Source organism: Diorhabda carinulata, chromosome 4, assembly GCF_026250575.1.
Source record: "Diorhabda carinulata isolate Delta chromosome 4, icDioCari1.1, whole genome shotgun sequence".
Taxonomy (NCBI): Eukaryota; Metazoa; Arthropoda; class Insecta; order Coleoptera; family Chrysomelidae; genus Diorhabda; species Diorhabda carinulata.
The window spans coordinates 17,464,721-17,488,407 of NC_079463.1; the positions used below are offsets into that span (position 1 = coordinate 17,464,721).

General features: G+C 36.4%; 2 protein-coding genes and 1 long non-coding RNA gene across 3 annotated transcripts; all 3 read right to left on the bottom strand.

Annotated features, from left to right (window-relative positions):
* Positions 1-1,742: 1,742 nt before the first annotated feature.
* LOC130892997 (uncharacterized) lies at positions 1,743-3,195 on the bottom strand. The gene is made up of 2 exons (XM_057798758.1): positions 2,884-3,195; positions 1,743-2,798 (listed from the first exon to the last, which is right to left on the bottom strand). Exons 1-2 carry the CDS (start codon positions 3,193-3,195, stop codon positions 1,743-1,745), a joined length of 1,368 nt encoding a protein of 455 aa, XP_057654741.1.
* A 276-nt stretch (positions 3,196-3,471) lies between these two features.
* On the bottom strand, positions 3,472-4,155 carry LOC130892998 (uncharacterized). The gene has a single exon (XM_057798759.1). It carries the CDS (start codon positions 4,153-4,155, stop codon positions 3,472-3,474), a length of 684 nt encoding a protein of 227 aa, XP_057654742.1.
* Positions 4,156-7,501: 3,346 nt separating this feature from the next.
* On the bottom strand, positions 7,502-15,832 carry LOC130893342 (uncharacterized). The gene is made up of 3 exons (XR_009059191.1): positions 8,855-15,832; positions 8,652-8,800; positions 7,502-8,554 (listed from the first exon to the last, which is right to left on the bottom strand). It is a non-coding gene; the product is annotated as an uncharacterized LOC130893342 (long non-coding RNA).
* Positions 15,833-23,687: the final 7,855 nt, after the last annotated feature.

A 23,687-nucleotide genomic window follows, 5' to 3' on the forward strand; every position in this document is an offset into this window, starting at 1 on the left:
TGTGGAATCCCTATATCATTTAACCCCCATGTACAAATTTTGGTTGAAATCGGAGTCAAAAGATTTTTTCTCCATTTTTATTCCACAGGGACCCTTTGAAATGTCGAATTCCGTTGCAAAAGCTCAAATTCAAAGCTCTATAACTCGCCTTGCATAATCAAGGAAAAGAGGTATATTTTTTCTATGATAGTACCTATGTTTTTCTTACGATTTTCCTTAGTCAATACGTTTCAGCTGTTGATCTGTAGATAATATGAATTTTTATGTAGGTATTTTGAGAAAAAAATTTGTCTCGACTTTCACCCTGTATAATACACGAATGTTTAGAAATGTAGAATTGCAATGAAACTGATGACTGAGATTGAGGTTCTCTTAATCGATTGATACCATAATTACCACGATAACTGTCATAGTTTCGAATTTATTCAATTTTATACATAGAGATGACAACAATATTTCGATAATTTCTCGGTTTTGTGCCAAAATATTGAAAATATGGGTTTGTTTGAAAGTATGTGGAAAATAATCGTTGTATTGTATTCGTTGCCGGAGATTTCAGAAAACTTATTTTTTAAACTAATTTTTATTCTAAAACTGTAAATAATCTGAATTTTTATGTGGGCAGAGATAAATGTTGACAATTTGATGGATCATCTTTAAAAGAATTTAAATTAGAAGTATCCAATACATACATACATACATACGGTTCTTATAAAAGAACAATAACGGACAGTTTATTGAGAAAAGATTGTATAAACTGTCAAAACAATATTGATGATATTGTTTTAAAAATGATGAAAATATACGAGAAATATTTTTTTTTGTATAATAACATGAAAGTTATATTCAATTTAAAAATCATTCAAAAAGTTTCTCTTTTTATCATTTTTTGAAATATTTAGAAAAATTACTTAATATTTGTTGAAATTTTGAAAATGGAATTTTATAAATTAATATTAAAAATATTGACTTGTTAAATAATGAATGGAAATTTTCTTTTTTTCAACATGTTCCAATTTTTATCCATCAATATTCCAAGTTATTAGAGAAAATAATCAAATAAGAAATTGAAAATAAATTTAAAAAATATTCTATCAATTATAAAAAAAACTATCATCAACTTTAATATCTTTGTTTCCTGTATTTTATATATTTGATAACTTTTATGATACAATTAGTCAGTATCATTAGTTGTATGATGAGTTTGACGGCCACATCATCAATTCGATTATCGGTACGATTGTCATTTCGATTCAAGGAATCTAGAATTTCGAAGTAAACAACGTTTCTAGTAAAATATCGTCTACCACGAAACTTGAACGAACCTTGTTGGTTACCTTCGTTCTCCAATTATCAGCGGAGCCGACACGAGAAAATGCAACATACAACTGACCGTGGGTAAAACAGGGGCCGATTAAATAGACTACGGCTTTCGTCAATGATTGACCCTGAGATTTATTTATGGTAATACCATAAGCAAGCCGAACAGGAAATTGCGTGCGAATTATATCTTTCGGGAGCATAGTATCGCGAGAAATCATTCTTATTCGAGGCAATAGGACCTTACGTCCGATTTTAGCCCCAGTCCGAATTTCACACTCGATAATATGATCCCCCAAAGATATAATTCGTACCCTAGTTCCGTTACATAGTCCATCTTCGATATCAATATTACGAAGAAGCATAACAATAGCGCCGATTTTTAATTTCAATTCGTGCGGGGGTAAAGCAGCACAATTGATCTAATTAAGAAGATAGGTGGTCACGTGAAAATCGTCATCTTCTTCCCTTTTATATTCGTCTACGCTATAGTAGACTTTAACCTCATTTTCCAACATCCTATCAAAGATCATTTCATTAATGTCATTAACAGCGGCATTAGTAGGACAGAGAATAGCACTTGTGCCATTTTCTATCAAACTAAAATATTTTCCATAAACAAAATCAATCAATTGATCGATGTTGGATACACGAAGCATATGAGGAATTTCGATAAGATCGTCCGGTAAAATGCCAGAAATTGTCGAATTGGGATGTAAAGTGACATATTGAATTGTACCGTCTCCCAAATTCAACAACCATTCGGCGAAAGTTCGATTACCTAATTCTTCGTAATTCTCAACGTAATGTCTAGCTCTCATATTAATACTGAGATGGAAAGTAGTAAACGAAGACCAAAGTACGCTCCGTTTGAGACACGCATTCACGATGTCCTTCTTATGGCCCCCTATAATTACCGGTAAAGTCTGTCTAAAATCTCCACCGAATAAACAACATTTGCCACCCATCTGTAAAAAACTTTTAGATGGATCTTTTAAATATCTATCGACAGCTTCAATAGCTAATTTAGGGGTCATAGGAGATTCATCCCAAACGATCAAAGCCACTTCATTGAGTATTGCCAGGCTTTGTTCTGATTCCAAAGGCCATCCCGGCATGGTTTCATTCGTTATATTAATTGGTAATTTGAAAGCTTTGTGAACTGTAGTACCGCCGATCAATAAATTGGCAGCAATACCAGTCCATGCCACAGCGATAGTTTTTTTATTGAAATACTGTTGAATAGCTTTCAAAAGACAATTATACAAGAACGTTTTTCCCGTTCCTCCAGGTCCATCGACGTAAAATAAACGATTATTGACATTATTGATGGAATTGTTAATTTCATCATCAAAAACAACGTCGTTCATTTTATCGATAAGCTCTGGAGGAACAGGAACGTTAACGATTTGCGCCACTACTTTTACAATTTCCAGAAAGATCCTTTTTTGATCGACGTTGAGATCTATAGGATCGTACTGAAAATTGTTTGATTGAGATTTGAGATTGATTATCAAGATGACGATGACGCAAAGCTATAGTTAAATCGTTATCGTAATTTACACCATAATCATAATGACGATCGCAGTTAATATCATTATCAATGTCGGGAACACGGTTAAAAGCAGCACCACCTCTATTATTATCGTGGATAGGACGTATACCTAACGCTGCCATAGATAAATGTGGTCTATTTCTTTTTAATATTTCGCTTATTTCTTTAAAAGCTTCTTCCTTCGCTCTTTGATACGAGAAACGTTTCAGATTCACGAAATCGTCAATCATATATTCACAGAATTGATGCCAAATGGCGTTGTATTCCGTGAAAACCTCATCGATTGTGATACAACAATAGAGTGCAAATAGCATACGCATTTTACGTGGGTGCTGCTTTAGAACAGCTTCCCTCATATCTCGTACGAATTCGTCGGTTCGACGAATATAATTTTTTCTACGGCATACTTCTTCAAACGTGTCAGTCGTCGTACCGTCATCATCAATTTTTTTAAATCATCGTACGTTGTCGCTCCTTTGGTTCGTGATAAGAGCAGTCGGAGGAAAAAAAGTTCCATTTGGCCCGGGAGCAACGATATATCAATCATAAAGCCGATCTGCTTACTTACTTGATGCCTGGATTGCCATTTGCATTCTTTATTGTTTCAGGTGTAATGTTCGAGGAATTTCGTGATACAAGTAAGTACGAGCGACAACGTCGTGCGAATTCAATTCAAAGTAAGCTTCTAACTTTGAGCGTGATTTCAGACGCGCTTCAATGTTATTGGCTTCTCCTAATTCTTCAAACATTATTGTTCTATCGCCCGGTAAGTGTACAGGCAACACTAACACCGAATGGGAGCGATCGTGCATTCTAAATTCGAGAATTCTCCACATCGCTTCCATCGTACTAACGTATCTATAATCTTGATAATTTTTTATTTCATCGATAACCAAAGTTTCGATGGGAGTTCGCTGCAATTCAGTCGTTGGCTGGGAATGTGCTCGAGTATTCCCATCATTATTACCGTCACCGATGTGCAGGGTTATAGAGTCTGAGCCTTTTTGTATATATTTATGTAGATATTTCATCGTATAGAGGGAACCTACCACTTCGATATTAATATGACATTGATATTTGCTCAATAGATAAGCATTATAGGGTACAATTCGTCTATTTGTTACCCGACAACGATTAGCATCTACATAAATCGTCCGACCATCGTCGGGACGTTTGTATTCTGGTCTCTTATTATCACCCATGTGTAGGGAAGTATGGGTTCTATAGGGTTTGGGATAAAATTTTTTACATTTGCCATTCATCATGTATTTGGCGAACATATTTAATTGTCCGCAAGGCGCATGGAAATCTCTGACAAGGCCATATAAGATGCGTTGCGTATTTTTATCTGGTATATACGCTTGTACAATAGCATCGACGGTTTCGACGTCCAACACTTTGAAAAAATGTTAAGGAACCGACAACAAATAGTGATGCTGCAACAAAAAAATATGTTGATGTGCAGTTGAATGACCTACGTGCTATCAACTCGCCATTAATTCAAGCACATGGTGTGGTGCTGCAGCAACAAGACCGTGATATAAAGGATTTAGCTGTAGGATTGAACGAAATGAGAAATGAGCTTCATAAGACGAAAATCCCCATATTACAGGCGCACATAACTAACTTACAAAATAAAACTAGCGAAATTGATACATTTAATTCGCGAAATCCCCCTGTAGCAGCTAGGGATATGGCTACGAAGAAATACGTTGACGATTCAATTGTTGCAGCTAAAATATTTATTCGAAAAGAATTCACTGCTTCTATTAACATGTGTGTTGAGAGCATACGTGAGTTACAAAAAGAAATTACAGAAAATATCAGATCCGTCTCTGATATGAAAACTAACGTTTCGGGCATTGTAAACAATATTAAGGTTATGAATACGAATACCGTTAACCGCATTAACAGTCTGGAGCTGAAGCTAGCTGGTAGTACGTCATAATATGTATTCTAAAGAAAAAATTCATCTTGTAAACGAACTCCACAAACCGATACGGAAAAAATTTCCTCGGAGACGCACTATTATTAAGGGTCTTGACGATCTTTGGCAAATGGATCTTGCGGAGATGAGGAATTTTGCATCACAAAATAGGAATCATAAAATGATACTGGTCGTCATTGATTGTTTTTCAAAGTTTGTGTGGACACGCCCACTAAAAACGAAGACCGGAGAGGAGATTACTCGGGCATTCTCGGACATTCTCGCTCACACTAGACGAATACCAAAAAATCTGCAATCTGATCAGGGAAAGGAATTTTACAACAGCAAATTTCAAAATTTAATGAGAAAACACAACATAAATCATTATAGCGTATTTAGTACAATGAAAGCCTCTATGGCAGAGCGAGTTATAAGAACGCTAAAATCGAAACTCTACAAGTATTTCAGTTTAAATGGCACCTACAAATGGATTGATATTCTGCCTGAAATAACTCAAAACTATAACAATACAAAACATTCCACATCAAAATATAAACCTTCTCAAGTCAACAAATCCAACGAAAAATCTATTTTGAATAACACCTATAGTCATTTAAAGATAGCCGGTCCACGAAAATTTAAAGTTGGCGACATTGTGCGCATATCCAAGGCAAAGCATGTCTTTGAAAAAGGATATACACCCAATTGGACTACAGAACTATTCAAAATCACCAAAGTTGAAGACATGCAAGGTACACCAATCAGCGGCTGCTTCTATCATGAAGAACTACAGAAAACATCGAATCCAGACATTTACTTAGTTGAAAAGGTGCTCAGAAGAAAGGGTAACACAATGTACGTCAAGTGGCTTGGTTTGGATAGCAAACACAACAGTTGGATAGAAAATATTGATATTGTATAGATTTTTTTTCCCCCGGTTCGCCGCGCTAAAAACCTTGAAAGAGCTCTATAAATTGGAGTGAGCTTTGGATATCAAACCCAGTTAGCAACATGAGTTCCCAAGATAGTGGTATTGTCGACATCGAATCTGATTCGAGTAACTACAGTTCAGAGTTAGATAGAATATTGGAAAACTATGAGACTGCTGTCAAGTCTGAAAACATTTACCTGCTTTCAACACAGTATCCAATTTCGGGGTATGAAGTAAAATGTGGAATAAGTCCTGCAAGATCATTCACACCTGCTGTTATCTTATCTCAACATCTTAAGTTCAGCAAAATATCTTTCAGTACTTATGAATGGAATACCTTTATATCAATTATGTCACAACAGATCTTTCATACCGGAGACGAGTTCAAACCTGATTCATTACCATGTGGAGATTACTGTACCATCACCCCATTGAATTACGATGACAGTAAGGTAATTTTAGTCAAGAAACATGGTGTTGAGTATTACATGGATGAAGAAGAAGTATCGCAAATTTTAGAATTAAATAATTTAATTATACAACGTATATCTGTGTTAGAAAATTTGAATTTTTGTGAATATTATTATAATGTTTTGGATTTCTGTAAAAATACCTTCTCCGAAAGTCCTTTACAAATTTTATACGCATTTTGTTCTATTACACCAAACGATATGTTACACAATGCTCTTAGAGAATTTGTATACTTTTATAAAGTTAAAGTTATCAATGATTTAAATAAATAATTATTATTGTTATTGTTGTTTTTTTTTCATGTTACTTTTAAGTCGCCCGGTATACGTTACTTTTAACTGTATTTCAGTAATAAGACGCTATCAGTTAACCGCAGATTTTTATATTACAAGATTAGGGCTCCCGCTGTTATCATCGCAACGAATCTGTCTCGATTACGTGCGTGATACCTTACATTGACAAAAAATCTCTTTTTATTTATACGTTATACTTTTATGTTACAAGATTAGCGAATAATAATGGTATATATAATTTTTTAAAACCCAAAGACTTTTAACCGACCTGGTATATCAGCGCTCCCGCTCATCGCAACGAAACTTTACGCATGCGCAAAAACGAAGTCTCTCTCTCTCTCTCTCTTACACACGGTTTTCCCTATTTCTGTAGTCGTGCATATGTTGTTCATCTACTGCTAGCGTTTTCAAAAAACCGCCACGGTTCGCTATTAATGGGAGGACAATCCGACGCTTGGCGAATTCTACTTCGGAATGATAGGAAGAGCCGACATCGAAGGATCAAAAAGCGACGTCGCTATGAACGCTTGACCGCTACAAGCCAGTTATCCCTGTGGTAACTTTTCTGGCACCTCTTGCTGAAAACTATTTAAGCCAAAAGGATCGATAGGCCATGCTTTCGCACTCCCTATGGGTACTGAACGTCGGGATCAAGCCAGCTTTTGCTCTATGCGAGGTTTCTGTCCTCGCTGAGCTGGCCTTAGGACACCTGCGTTATTCTTTGACAAATGTACCGCCCCGATCAAACACCCCGCCTGGCAGTGTCCTCGAATCGAATCAGGCTGGAGGTAAGTTGACGCACCCGAAACTCCGGACACGAACCTCTATCCGATATATATATATATATATATATATATATATATATATATATATATATATATATATATATATATATATATATATTTCTTCATGTCGATCCCATAATGATGAAGTTAGTTCTCTTTCTCCATGTGGAGAAGCGCCTTCTGTAGCTGAACGATTTCCTCTTATTTTGTGCTCTGCAATTATTTCTTTTGATAGTTCGGATAATGCATTAGCACCAGCCAATGCTGACATGAAATGTAATTATTTGAAGCGGTGATCTAAGATAGTTGCTTGCCAAAATAGGGTTATCTTGTAAAGGCACTAATCTACTTTGAATACCATTTAATAAATCATTTTGTACTGACGCTTCAATAGCAGTTGATGTTTTAGTTTGTTCGATTTCTTGTTTTAATAAATTTGTTAGTGGTATAACTAAACTAGCTGTGACATATTTCTCGGCACTCAAATCTTCTGTTACTGTTTTAATTGGATTAAGAAGCGTTACTAAATCGCGCAAAATCGTTAATTGCGAAGTAGCTACCATATCAGGTACATTATTCTTAGTTCTGGATGCCAATACTTTTGCGACAATTGACAATTTTAGGTTTCTTTCCATCATGTCCAGACAAGAGTTCCAGCGAGTATTTACTGCTTGAATGAGCATCAATATTTGGCCTTCTTTCTTTCCTTCTGCTAGTTGCTCAGATCATAATTGATCAGAAGCACTTACTGAGTGTTTAAAATAGGTCACAATAGATTTTATTTGATCAGCTAAGTTTAAAAAACTTTCATTTTTCTTTAAAACCTCATCTATGATCAAATTTATGGTGTGCGCAACACAAGGAATCCTCTTCTTTGCTCCCAAAAATAAGTTTACGGTAGCAACCATGTTGATACCACTGTCGGTTGAGAAATTTGCGATTTATCAATAGAAAACTCGCTCATTATATTTTCAAAACAATCTTAAATTAAAGTAACAGTATAGTAATAGTAAGCACACTTTATGTAATATATATTAATACCTAAAAAAAAACTCGATAAGACATTCAAAAATATTTTACCCCTGTCATGTAATGGGCAGTAAGACTCGCATCAGCAACATTCAGGAAGTGAACTGTAACGATTAGAAAACTTCTTGTGGAGTTTGTTATTGTAGCTACGTCACTACTCATGGTAAGGTACCTTGTTTCTTGTAAATGATTAACTAGTATAGCTTTTGTTGTACTATATCTTTGTTCTATTAAATCAGTTACCTAAAAATAAACAATTGTTTGTAATAAGTATTACATTTCAAAAGCATATTATACGATTTTTAGGAATCGAAACTTTAGAGAGATCTAACATATTTACTTCAAATCTTGATGGTAATTTATACCGGGGACATGTTGTACGAACAAATTGTTGTAGTCCCTCTTTTTCAACACAAGAAAGGGGTAAATTATCCTTAATGATCATGTAGACTAAACTTTGGGTGATTGCAATATGGCGCTCGTCTCCATCTAAAATTTAAAAAAATATTAATAAACAAGTTCAAGTATAAAATTTATATTTACCATAACAAATTTAAATATATTAACCATCATAACTTGCACTGTTTTCAAACAATTGCAAAACAGTTTGTTGTTTTAATTTCGGTCATCTTGAAAAGACCGAAATATTATTTAAGCTTTGAGTATCCTCCTCTTGGTGGTTAACCTAATACATAAATCTAGAGATTTTAGAGTTTATAGAACATAATTGTAAATTTACACTATAATATATTGCAAATAAAACATTACCTGACTAACTAGACCCTCTTGGTTGTCAGAGAAGCTATTACTCTCAGTAAGTTCAGTATGTGGTCTCGATAATGGTAACAACGCTACCGCCATATTATTGTTTTCGTCTGCTTTATGAATCGTGGCTGTCTTAATATTTGTATTTTTTTTTATAGTTAGTTGGGCATATACATGATGATGTTTCGTTTTTAAGTGGGTTGCTAAATTGGTTGTATTTCCGCTGCTTTTATAATTTTTCCCGCATAAGTTGTGGGAAACATTTCTTGCATCAACTTTTTTAAAATACGTCCATACAATGGAAGAATTGGTCGCAGAAGACATTTTTCGCTACTGAACTATTTGTATGTAACTAGATATTTAATAAATTAATATGAATAAACACTTGCGTCAACCGCTACATTACAATAAAACAGTAATTTTTCCTAACCTCTCTTTTTAACTTTACTCAATGTTAACCACAGACTAATCTACATAGAGCCTAGAGGTAAAGATACTAACTATGCTAAGCTGTGAAAGCTGACAGCGACAACAAACAACATTTGAAAATTTGTATAATTTATTTTATTAAATAATAATTTTTAAAAAATTAAATCAAAAATTTTCACGAGTAGAAAATTTTAAAAATTATACCTGGAATTTTTGAAAAATAGTTTTCTAATTCTAATTTTTAATTAATAAAAAAAATTAATAATTATTGAATGTCGGCTAACTTAATTTACATAAATAAAATACGGTAGATTAAATTTACGATGATTTTGTAGATTAAATAAATTACGAAAAAAAAAATTTTTTTTAAAAGAATATCGACCATCGATATCTATATTTCAATATCGAACAATCGATATATCGTCCAAAAAAATATTAGTAATAAATATCGATATCTCGAAATAATAATATCGATATATCGATATTTTATCAACAGCCCTACCCTTGGCTCGAGAATACGCCTTTCGCTTTACCGAGTAAGTAAAGAAACGATGAAAGTAGTGGTATTTCACCGGCAATGTTGCCATCTCCCTTATGATACACCTCTCATGTCTCCTTACAATGCCAGACTAGAGTGAAGCTCAACAGGGTCTTCTTTCCCCGCTAATTTTTCCAAGCCCGTTCCCTTGGCAGTGGTTTCGCTAGATAGTGGATAGGGACATGAGTACTGTGATTTATGCCACCGCTGTGTGGGGTCCACACCTCGTAGGGTATGGGCAACAGACAGCGAGAGTAAGGGCCCACCCACCTTTCGGCATTAGGCCAAGAACCAGCACGCCATCCCGTCGGAACCACTGTCAAGAGAACCCATCCCAGCACCGCGCTTACTTCATTCTGTCGATGTCTGTATGTTGTCGTCCATGAACATAGTTTCCCCTCATTCATTTATCCATCCGATCATTTGTCTGTCTGTGATGTCAATGTCTGAGGGTTGTGGGTTGGGTATGTCATCTGTTTTTGTCTTAGTCTGTCTGTTAAGGTTTCTCAAGCATCCTGTCTTTGTTGTATCGAACAAATGTTTATTATATGTCGTTGGTCTTCTGTGGTGTTGCAGTGCGTGCAGTTCCCATCCGTGTATCGTAAACCTATATCTAATGGTAGTACACCTTCGGGCGAAAATCATATGTAGGCTTCTTAGGTGGAATAGATGTTTCATCAGACTATTTAAGATTGAGCCATAAAATAGCGATGAATGGAAAGGCTGCCAATAATAGTTTTCGTAATGTAAGATCTGATGTTCTGCTTAGAAAAGCCGAGAATACTAGAGATGATATTATTTTCTCGACACCAGATTCCACGCGCTCCCACGACTAGAGGGGCCACGACGAAATGTTTCCCAGGTTATCGGGATGTCATGGCACTTAGGAAGCGTAGCTCGCTATAAATGGCGTTCTTATTCAGAGTAGCTAGGTCCCTCCCAGCTGACGGCAATGTCACACACTATGGCTCTTGAATCCATCTGGAACACAAGATCGGATTTCTTTAATGCGCCGTCGATACATCTAATGTGCGGTTCAACTTCTACTACCCATCCTTTCTCGGCAATTTTTCGCGTATACGTAACGAGTTGGTCGTGCCGCCTTATTCTCTACCAATGTGACGCAGGACATTTTTGCAATACATGGCTAAGTGACTCGTTACGGGCATTACGGGCACTTGTTGGGATAAGCAAGTTATACCCAGGCCGCCACCTCTTATAGGGGCATGCAGATAAACATCAGCACATGTTCGGTTTAGACCCAGAAACTTTCTAACGGATACTCTTATGATCGTATCAGCGGCTTTCAAAATCTTCTTGGTGACTATGGCGCTTTGTAATTGATCTTGTATGCGCGGCAACAAGAAGTGTTGTGCCGGTTGAAGTCCTGCTTTGTTTATTCTATCGAGCTGGATTTTGAGATCGGAAATGGCGGATCGAGTCTGTCCCATGACTCCATATCGCCTGCCCAGGTATTTAAACATATCCTGAGGTGTTAATTGGCGGATGAACTGACCCTCTGCCGCGAATAGAGGCCAAATAACTACGTAAGAGTGTTTGTTGCCTCGGTTGACGTTAACCGATATGGCAACACTCTTTGTCGGGTTAATCTACATCCCTCGCTTCGCAAAGAACTCAGTAACAGTTCTAAGCTGCTTCTAAGCACTAGGTCATCCGCAGCGCTAGTACTGACACCTCCATGTCATCTGAGACAGGTATGCCCGACCCACCATTTTCTAACTCGCAAACCAACTCGTCCACTACTAAATTGAAAAGATAGGGCGATAAAGGGTCTTCCTGCTTTTCGCCTCTATCGATGTTAATTCTTCTTGATTTCTTGTTGCCAGCAGAGACTATGGTATAAGATTTCAGGTAAGAGTCCATTATTTACCTTTTTGTTGTTTCGTCTATACCGAACCTGTTCAGAGCTCGCAGGATGGACCGTTGCGATACTGTGTCGAAGGCTTTAGAAAGGTTCAACGACAAGATGTTATATGGCTTAACTCTACGTCTTCTTTCCATGATGAGCGTTTGGAGTGAGATGTTATTAAACAGGACACCATCGATCTTCATGAAACCTCTTTGGTTGGCGTGTATCGGTAACGTCGAGAAGCGCTTACCAAGGACACGATGAAATACCCTGACAATAACCGATAATATTGTGATCGGTCCAGTTATTAATCAAGCGTTGGTCCCCCCTTTCGGAATAAGTGTCGTTCTGTTCCCTCGGATCACCTCGGGAGTAACTCCAAAGAGAAACATGACATTATATAATAGAACCAATCTCTTCACAGGAGCCTTTTTAAGAGCTAGCAGGGGCACTGCGTCTGGACCAGCCGCCCATGATTTTGATGTGTTAATGGTCCAGAGGATATCTGACTCTGTAATTGGCTGGTCCAGGTAATGTTCCTCTTTCTGATCTGAGATTGGTACGTTTTCTAGGAGGGAGGGACTTCCGAATATGCCCCTGTACTCGGACTCTATTGACGCAATGTTAGGTAGTACATCGTCCCACCAGAGCGGTTTCCCGTCTAGGATATCACGCGCCAAAGCGGCTCGATCGGATCGATATCGTCGTTGGACGACTTTATATTTATATGAACGCTCATGGTTCCTGTTATTAAAGATTGGGGCCCTGCGGTTTCCGTTTGCCTTCGTTTTGGGCTTCCCAGTTCTTGCTTCGTTGAAGAGAGCAGTAGTATATTCATTCACTTCTTTTCTCACTCCCTATGGCGGTCTAGGTTGGTGAATTAAGAGTAAAGGAATAATGTGCTGTCATAAGATTTCCATCCGTCATTAGCGTGCCAGTAATTATATAGAAACGTAGAGATAGTATTATGCCGGTGTTCTATCGCAATGGGTACGAACTCCTCAGCATTCGGATTAAGACTTAGACGATCTTTAAAGCTTGAGTCCCTGCCTCGATCTCTAGGACTCTCGAGAAGAGAGAACTCCACTACATCACCCTCTGCTTCCTCGTGGGGCCGCGCGTTTTCGTTCTCCAGTTGTTCGAGAACGTCTTCGCGGGCCTCGATGTTGTCTTCTTTTCTGAGGAATTCGAGGAGTTCCTTGTATCTATCCTGTTTTCGTCTATATTTGATGGAGTCGATTGTGCGGTTAGGATAGATACTCTGGAGATGTTTATTGATGAAACGGCCAGTATAGGAAAGTTCATGTTTGGCCATTTCTATATAATCTTCATCCTCGAATTCAACGGGGGCATTAGGCTTTTCATAGAGGTTCTCAAGCTCCTCATTGTACTCCACGGGGTGTACTCTCCGCATGTGTTGTCGCAGTTCAGCGTAAGATTTATATGTTTGTTTGCATACGGAGCAAATATTACCGTGAGCCAGGGGTGCACCCTGGCAGCGTAGCCGTCTTAAATGGGTCTGAAGCCCAGTATCAGTGGCGAAAGTTTCACCACATATGCACAAGACCATAGTTCTAGGACTGAAACTAGGTCTGTCGCAAGTTCAATTCAATTCTTATGGGATAGTTGTATAGACAGGAAAAGACTTGTCTACCACTTAGATAAAAAGTCGGAAGGTGTACTATCCCTAAAACTAAAACCCCCAAGAGTCTGGAGGTGGGCACGGTCCGAAAAAGGAGCCAGATAGGTGACCGTGGGGCAGTCTTCGGATGATCCCAATCTCTTACCCAATAAACATTTTCTGTAACTTATGGTGATTCCTAGTTATATAAAGACTATATAAAGGTAATGAAATTATATAAAAAGGTTACGAAGTTTTGTAAAATCACCTTTTAGTAACACAGTTATATTACGGTTTTATAAAATTTCTGTAACTTGTTGGTATATAAAGAAGTGGTATAACTGTTTCCATCACCATTTAATAAAACATGTAGTAACTGTTACCAATGTGTTTATAACAAATTTATATAAGGTTTTCCGTTACCTTAATTATATAACTATATAGGCTCTAAGTTATATAATAGTGTTTCTAAGCACAATTAAAAAAATTGGGGATTATTAGTGTTTGTATATCCTATTAAAAAACTTTTGGTAACCAAGTTAAGGACAACCATTTCTTTTATATACATCGGTTACCTTAAGTAAAATCAATTGCCCTTATATATATAAACTTATTACAGATGACGATTGACAAAATGGTTGGCGGTGTCGATTGTCGAATAAGAATATATTATTAAGATACAAAGTTAATACTAACAGTACTAACACCAGTTGTTTGTGAGCAGTGAGCAACAGCAGTGTAATAAACATTAATTTATTATTGTAAAATATCGCTATGTTACGAAATTGGAAAAAAATAAAGCACAGCTCTGCGTTTCGGCGGAAAGTGACAAAAAATTTTAAACGAATCGTAGATTGTGTACCGGTAACTGCTACTGTTAGACAGATAAATAATGAATTTTTTCCGCCACCAGATATCCCTCAAATTACAGAACAAAATGATAGCAGTCCAACGCCAACCACGGCAGAAAATGATCTTCGGCCCTTGAATGACTGCACTACCGCCGAATGCAGACTTAATAAGTGGTTGACAGAACTTGCTGAGGATGATGATTTGTCTCCTCTCTCCGAGGAGGATTTAGAATGCACAAAAAATGAACAGTTAAGATATGATTTAAAAAACTGGGGTTACGAATTTAACATAACACATCGGGCTTTGAAGGAAGTGATAAGAATAATTAATAATTGTTTACCAAACATTTTACGGGAACGAGAACATTACTGGAGACTCCTACAAATATTCTACTACAACCAGTGGGCGATGTTTACTACTGGCAACAAGGTCTTGAATATTGTTTCACCAAGCAGTGTTATCAGAGTATGCAGACTTTTTCAGATATTTCAATCAATTTAAGTATGGATGCTTTGCCAATTTACAAAAGTTCAAGGGACGAATTTTGGACCATTACTGAATTTCCTTTTTCTGATACAGGACTGAGGCACCCAATCTGATTGGGGCCTAGAATTGCCGTCACATATTAATTTGGGAATAAGCTTTCTCTTTTGGACAGGGGGCCAGAAAAGAGTGTTAAGTGCCAGAAAATTGTTAAAGATGGCAACTTGTGCCCCGGCTCTTTAGTTTGCACAATTTTAAAAGACATTTGAATGTCTTTTAAAATATTTAAAACTTATACTTAATACTCTTAATAGCAAACGTTTTATTTTTAGTTAAATTAAGGTTATGTTTTATATCAAACATGTGTTAAACCATTGTCAGACTTGAAATGTTCTTTAAAACTCAGCTGTTCGCACGTCAATTATTGAAAACGCGATGCGCGGGTTGCCTAACTTTAATTATATAACAACACTTTCAGTAACGTATGTTACTTTTAATTATATACGAGATCCTTGGAGGCTTTAAGTTTTATTTCAACACTACTAGTAACTCTAAACACTACTATATAACACACAAAGTTATATATCATTACTATCGGTTATATAAGATCACAACAACTGATTTTTAGGTTTCCATTATTTATAAAATTACTATACAATGATTTCACCATGATTGTTTACTCAAATGAAAAGGGATTATTCATTATGTCTTCAAAAAACGAAAATTAAACTTATTTGAACAACATGGAATCCAAAATTAATATCACCCTATTAAATAGTGGTTATACGAATATCTGTGGCCACATTATTTAGCGTCTATGTTAAAAATAAAATAAAAAATAATTTTTTTTATGAAATAAAATTATTTATTGTTCGATATTTGAAAGGCCCGTGCGTTTTTTCAAGGCATCTTGTCCATGTTAGCAGTACAAACCGTTTCTCTCATGAAATTTAAGTCACTGCAATGCCAAAAACGCCTAATTAAGATAAATGTTATACGACATTATAGGTAACGTGTATATATATATATATATATATATATATATATATATATATTTATCTGCCATCTTATAAATTTTTATTTTGCTGATAATAATCGAACATAACGCAATAAGAAAAAGAGCGAACAACGAAAATGTGTGTCCAAGTGAGAGAAAACATATATTTGACAGCGAGAAGAGTAACAGAAATATTATCAAAACCTTTATAGGCAATGTTTATAAGGGTAACAGTAACATATATAACACTACATTTGACCACTAAAAGGCTCCAACCGTGGATTTTTAAGTAGTTATATAGTGGTTGCCAAAATGTTTCCGTTACTTTTGGTTAAAACACCTAAGTTTATATAGCGTTACTAACCTAAGTTTTCCGTAACCTTTATATACTCCCCATTTAAGCTCTTTAAGGGGTTTATACGAGTAACAGAAATATTACGGTTACTATCATATATACATTTAAGTTATTTAATGAATTGATATAATATTTACGGCAACTGTTATATAACAAAAAATGTTTATTGGGTAGAATAGACAAGAGGTTGCCGTGTTGGATCAAGACCAAGAAGCCTATCTGGGGCGCCGTGTACGTTAGCCACGCCAAAAGAAATTCTACCGTGTTACCTATACTCTACCACGGGGACGTGTACAGAACTTGATTAGGAGGGGCTGCAAACTTTAAAAGCTCACAACCGGGGTTTCAAAGGCTCTGAATTAAACAGTGTAGGTCGCCCTGTAGCTTTCGAAACGCCTTCTAAAATTCCGGTCGCAATACTCTCTCCGCTACAGTTCCTAAACCTTAAGAGAGTCATAGTTACTCCTGCCGTTTACCCGCGCTTGCTTGAATTGCTTCACTTTGACATTCAGGGCACTGGGCAGAAATCACATTGAGTCAACACCCGTTGGGGCCATCGCAATGCTTTGTTTTAATTAGACAGTCGGATTCCCCTATTCCGTGCCAGTTCTGAGCTGACCGTTGAATGGCGGCCGAAGAGGATATCCAAATACCGATTAAGGTAATATGGAACCTCGCAGCAAGACGGTTCCGCGGGAGGCTTAGGCACGGAACCGAACTCGGATCCATAACCATCACAAACTCCAACCGAAGGAAAGAGATACTCCAATTACTTCACCTCGCCCAGGCCCGGCACGTCAGCCGTGACCCACTTCCTCGCCAAGCCCGACACGCCCCGATCCTCAGAGCCAATCCTTATCCCAAAGTTACGGATCCAATTTGCCAACTTCCCTTACCTACATTATTCTGTCGACTAGAGGCTCTTCACCTAGGAGACGAACCAGCGCGAGCCTCCACATGGCCCTCTCCTGGATTTTGAAGATCCGGACACCGCTGCAACTGCGGTGCTCTTCGCGTTCCAAACAATATCTCCCTGCTAGAGGATTCTATGAAACTCGAACGCTTATGCATAAAAGAAAACTCTTCCCGGATCTCCCGACGGCGTCTCCAGGTCCTTTTGGGATTTTATACGTTTATTAGTGTGTATTTTTATATGTACGTAAATAAAGCTACACCACATCAACATCGGCTTTTGCCTATGGCTTAGGATCGACTGACTTGTGTGCAACGGCTGCTCACACGAAACCCTTCTCCACGTCAGTCCTCTAGGGCCTCGCTGTAGTAGTTCAGTACGATAATAAGACCTATGACCAATATCACCAAAGAATCTCTAATAATTTAAATGATTTGCTTCAACGCATAGCTCTTAATGATAATATAGAAACTGTAAATTTCAAAACCCCATACTTTGAAAATATTGCTCTCAAAACGTTTTGCACTGGTATTAACGAGCCATATTGTGAATATTTATCACATTTTCAAATAAATTCTCTCGATGAAGCCCTGCAAAAATGTATCGCCTACGATAATCATAAAAATCAACAATTATATATGAACTTTTTGAGGAGTCAACAAAATAGAAGACTAGCCTCTATTAATTAATTAATAACCATACATTTAATAATCCACCAGCAATTCTTTTGAAAATAATCCAAACCCCCTTGATCCACAACATCAAAGAAATTTTCTAACTTCTCGAAATGTCCCACAATCAATCAGTGGTGTACAAACTATTTCTACTAGAAACCAACCAATGAGTACTTCCACGTCGATTCCCATCAAAATGAAAACTTCAACCCTAACGATACTTTAGACTTTAACGATACAAATGACAATTTCGAAAACGAAAATTCTCATCCAGACGTCCAGGACGAAAATTTTTACGAATGCCATTTGGTCTTAAAAACGGACCTTCCAGTATCGAAAAATTGATGGATAACATACTCCGACCTTTTCTCCACAAATGTTGGTTTCGTCTATATGGACGACGTCATCATTTTCTCTAAGTTCCTTCAAGAACACTTGATTTACATTGCTGCAATCTTTGGAACATTCCGAAAGGCAAATTTGAAAATTCAATTAGACAAATATGAATTTCTGACGAAACAAGTCGCTTTCCTTGGTCACATTGTGACTCCTGATATATATATATATATATATATATATATATATATATATATATATATATATATATATATGTATATATATATATATATATATATATGGAAATTATTCGAAAGTATTTTTAGAGAAATTATAATCGTACTTTAAAATACCTGATAAATTTTAAGTGCTGCACATGTTTTATTACAAACGAGGCGCGCACAGACAGATATCTCGCACGATATATTCCTCTTTATTATTACAGTTTCCTTATCTTGAGGTTTAAGTTTTATACAAATTTCGACGGTCGGGCGTAAATCTTCGAACACCTTCGAAATAATACATGAAATATTATTTCTAAAACATATCGAGAGAATCGATACGTATACGTGCTTAAGTTTCAGTTAGGTACCCGGATGAAAATGTCTCATCACATAATCATCATATAATCTCGTCGAATTTATCTTGTAATACCTAAAATCGATAAAAAATTTATGTAATAATATAATATGAAATAAAATTTCTCTATAAAAATACAGACACGACAACAGACGACGTTTCAATAAACTATATATTTTTCGTTTATAAAATATTGTCGTGTCGTCATCGTCGTCGACGCCTTCTAATCTATGATAAAAATTTTTCGTAATTTTTACTGTAAATTTATATATGTAGATATATTTTATAGACGTATGAAATATATTTTTCTTTTTTTTTTAAAAATTATTCGAAACTTGTTCGAATTTTGTAAAATATATATATATATATATATATATATATATATATATATATGTTCACGGGGAAAAATTGCAAGCCCCAATCCCTCGCACGAAGGTGGTTCCAGCGGGCCGCTCGCCCAGAGAGGACACGCTGATTCTGATCTAAGGGCATTACAGACTTCAATCTCGTGCGGCTAGAAGCCTCCTGTCCCTCTAAGAAGAATTATTTATACGCCGACAGTAAAAACCGCGAACGGCAAGAGCCGAAACTCAATACCGACGGCCCTTTGGGATGTCGAAATACGCCTAGTTAGCAGGCTAGAGTCTCGTTCGTTATCGGAATCAACTAAGAACGGCCATGCTCCACCACCCACCGTATCAAGAAGGAGATCTCAATCTGTCAATCCTTCCGGTGTCCGGGCCTGGTGAGGTTTCCCGTGTTGAGTCAAATTAAGCCGCAGGCTTCACTCCTGGTGGTGCCCTTCCGTCAATTCCTTTAAGTTTCAGCTTCGCAACCATACTTTCCCCGGAACCTAAAAGCTTTGGTTTCCCGGAAGCTGCCCGCCGAGTCATCGGAGGAACGTCGGCGGATCGCTAGCTGGCATCGTTTATGGTTAGAACTAGGGCGGTATCTGATCGCCTTCGAACCTCTAACTTTCGTTCTTGATCAATGAAAGCGTTTTTGGCAAATGCCTTCGCTTCTGTCCGTCTTGCGACGTTACAAGTATTTCACCTCTAACGTCGCAATACGAATGCCCCCATCCGTTCCTATTAATCATTACCTCGGGGTTCCGAAAACCAACAAAATAGAACCGAGGTCCTATTCCATTATTCCATGCACACAGAATTCAGGCAAAATTTTGGCCTGTTTTAAGCACTCTAATTTGTTCAAAGTAAACGTGCCTCGACACTCGGTCAAGAGCACCGCGGCGGGATTGAGTTGGGCTGCCCTTGCGAGCTAACCCACCGGCAGGACGTCCCACGACACTCCAGTTGACACCGCGTACGATGAACCTGCGGCGTGGGACACAGATTCAACTACGAGCTTTTAACCGCAACGACTTGCCCTCCAATTGATCCTCGTTAAAGGGTTTAGAGTGTACTCATTCCGATTACGGGGCCTCGGATGAGTCCCGTATCGTTATTTTTCGTCACTACCTCCCCGTGCCGGGAGTGGGTAATTTGCGCGCCTGCTGCCTTCCTTGGATGTGGTAGCCATTTCTCAGGCTCCCTCTCCGGAATCGAACCCTAATTCCCCGTTACCCGTTACAACCATGGTAGGCGCAGAACCTACCATCGACAGTTGATAAGACAGACATTTGAAAGAAGCGTCGCCGGTGCGAGACCGCGCGATCAGCGAAAAGTTATTCAGAGTCACCAAATTGTACGATGACGAGCCCGCCACCGATTGGTTTTGATCTAATAAAAGCGCTCCTTCCGTCTCCGGTCGGAACTCTGTTTGCATGTATTAGCTCTAGAATTACCACAGTTATCCAAGTAAATGTGGGTACGATCTAAGAAACCATAACTGATTTAATGAGCCTTTCGCAGTTTCACCTTAATTTGGCTTGTACTGAGACATGCATGGCTTAATCTTTGAGACAAGCATATGACTACTGGCAGGATCAACCAGGGAACTGTGTTTTATAATATATAATATATATTTATACATATATTTAATAAAACAATTATCGAAAAAGTTTTAATAACAATATCCAGGAATTATGATGATGTTTTTTCATATTACATATATTTTATATTTATACATAATAATATATCATCTGTATTCATGTGTAAACATTGTTATTTACTTTTTCGTTAGCGTGTTTGCTGCGCTTATTATTGAAAATATATAATTTTCGCGCCACGCTTTATTCATATATATATATATATATATATATATATATATATATATATATATATATATAAGTTATATGAAAATAGTTATGATAATGAAAAACAGGTATTATGAAATTATGAAATTAGATTGCGCTCTATATATAAACTTGACGAAAAAGATGAATTGTGAAAATTGAATGGAGATGTTTGGATGTAGAAGCCGTCCGAGGTGTATTATATAAAAGTGTTATGAAAATATTAATAATAATGAAAAACAAGTATTATGAAATTAAATTCCCCTCTATATATGAACTTGTAGAAAAAGATGAATTGTGAAAATTGAATGGAGGTGTTTTGTACGTAGAAGCCGCACGAGGTGTATTATATAAAAGTTGTATGAAATTAATAATAATAATGAATAATAATGAAAAACAAGTATTGTGAAATTAGATTCCGCTCGATATAGGTACTTGTCCAAAAATAAAGAAATAGATGTATATTAGGTAAGGTTGTGTGAAGTGGTGCCCACCTGGGACACCTTCTGATGGGTCTCCAGAAGATTTTCCCACCCACACTATAAAAACAAAGATTAGGTTAAGTTAGGTTCCACTCCTGGGAGCTGTAAGACCTTGAAGTTGGTGGAGTGGCTCAGTAACTTCCTCTCTTCTCGTGCCGTCTTGACGGACGGGTCGAGAGGAGTGAAGCTAAGAAACAGCTCAATAGGGGAGGTACGCTGATGAAATGACAACTTGTTGACCTCCCGGCGTACGACACTCCCAAGGATTTAGGAGGGTGGTTTAGTGGGTGAGAGCCCCACACAAACTCATAGCATTGCATCCGCCCGCTGTGAGGACGGTGTTAGTTTCAACCCCACCTTTGGGCCAAAAAAAAAGTTGTATGAAATAGTAGTAATAACGAAGAAATGTATTATCACAGTAGATTCTGCTCGATATATAAACTTGACGAGAGAGATGTATTGTGAAAATTGGATTAGAAAAAGTTTTTATGATAGTAGGAATCCTCCGAGATATAACGTAGTTAAATAAAAAAGTGTAAGTTTATAGGCTAGGTTCAGCGTTTGTCCACAAGAGGGCGCTTTTAATTCAACGTTCGTCCGTTAGAGGACGTATATAGTTTAACTTGCGGCCGCTAGGTAGAATTTGATTTCTAGTCGACGTTTTCAAAGTAGAAGCATTTTTGATGTAGATCTAATGGCAATTGAATTGAGAAAAACTGAAGTAATATTTATTAGTAGAAGTAATATATCAATAAAAAAATTCCTGGTTTAATGAAACGGAAAAATCATAAGTCATTTTGTAGGATTAAGATCCAAAATGTATGCATATAAATTATATATTAATTCTTCGAATGAGGAACAGAGTAATTAAAAAATCAAAAGGAGTTAAAGTTGCAACCGTAAAGAACAAAATAACCTTTGATGATTATGTGAAATGTTTAAAGGAAAAAACCGATAAAATTATAACTCAACAGTCTATTCGTTCTTATGCTCACAATATTTATTCCATAGAACAAAAGGAAGTTGGTTTAAGTTATAATGATGATAAACGTCAATTACTTTCTTCATCATTTGATACATTGCCGTGGAGTCATTATAGAAATTAGTTTGTTTCAGATAATGGTTTTTGTTCCTTCACTTCAAGATATTTCCATTAAAGAAATTTGTAAAAATGTTAATAGTATTTTAGAATTTACAAATCAAAATTTATTACCTCATAAGCTTACTTATAAGGTTATGTTAACATATAGCGAACACAGATGGAACTTTTTATTTAACAATTCCAGAGTCACTAACAATCATACTTATTGATTGGAAAACATTAAAGACTCGCAATATATACCAAATAATTTGCGTAATTGTGTAATTGATGAATCAAATTGGGATAATTTGTATAAATTAAAAAGATATTGTGTTTGGTTCCATTACTATTATGTGAAAAATTTAAATTTAGTGCTATGTCAACGTTGTGTTCGACAACTCGAATACATTTTAGACAAAAATAATATGAATTTCAAATTACATGTTATAAGAGATCATTATCATCGCGTTCATGCTACCGAAGATTTTGATACATTATATGGTTCGAAATTTTCGTGGTATCAAAATGAATTCAATCGAGTGTTGTTTTATGATATGATATTTATGATAGTTTTTAATTTTTTTTTATTCGATAAATTAAATTTGTATAAAATTTATTTTTTTTTTATTCTGTAATACTGCAAATTGACTAAACCTATAAATAATGTATACTTCAAACTTACTATTTATATATATATTATATAATGTAAATAAAACGACTGCTCAATACTTGATTGTTTTATTTCTCAAAATTATACACTTTCAAATCTAAAGAAAAAAAAAATTATTCATAAATAGATAGTACACGAGTAAGAAGTGCTTTTAGCTGTTCTTTCAGACTGGTGTTGGGGTATGGTATGCCAAAAAGATTCCAATCAAATGGTCCAGATGATACAACACTTCTCGAATATTCGCTGAATTTGTAGTAGGAGGTGTCTTGAGTGAAAAAGTAAATGTATTCATCGATATATCGGAATGCAGGTAGGATTTTTCGGAAGCCCCAAAAAACGATCGCTAACTCGAGCTCTATTCAAAATTTTCTTAAATCCATCATTGAATTCGATGTAATATGCTTGATCATGAAACACAAAAATTTGACCACTATTTGTTTGAAAAATAACATCGACTTTCGAATTAGTTGGTATGACTTTGTTTATTTCCGATATAGTCAAATCTGGGAAAGATGTCGTATAACAATCGCCGCACAT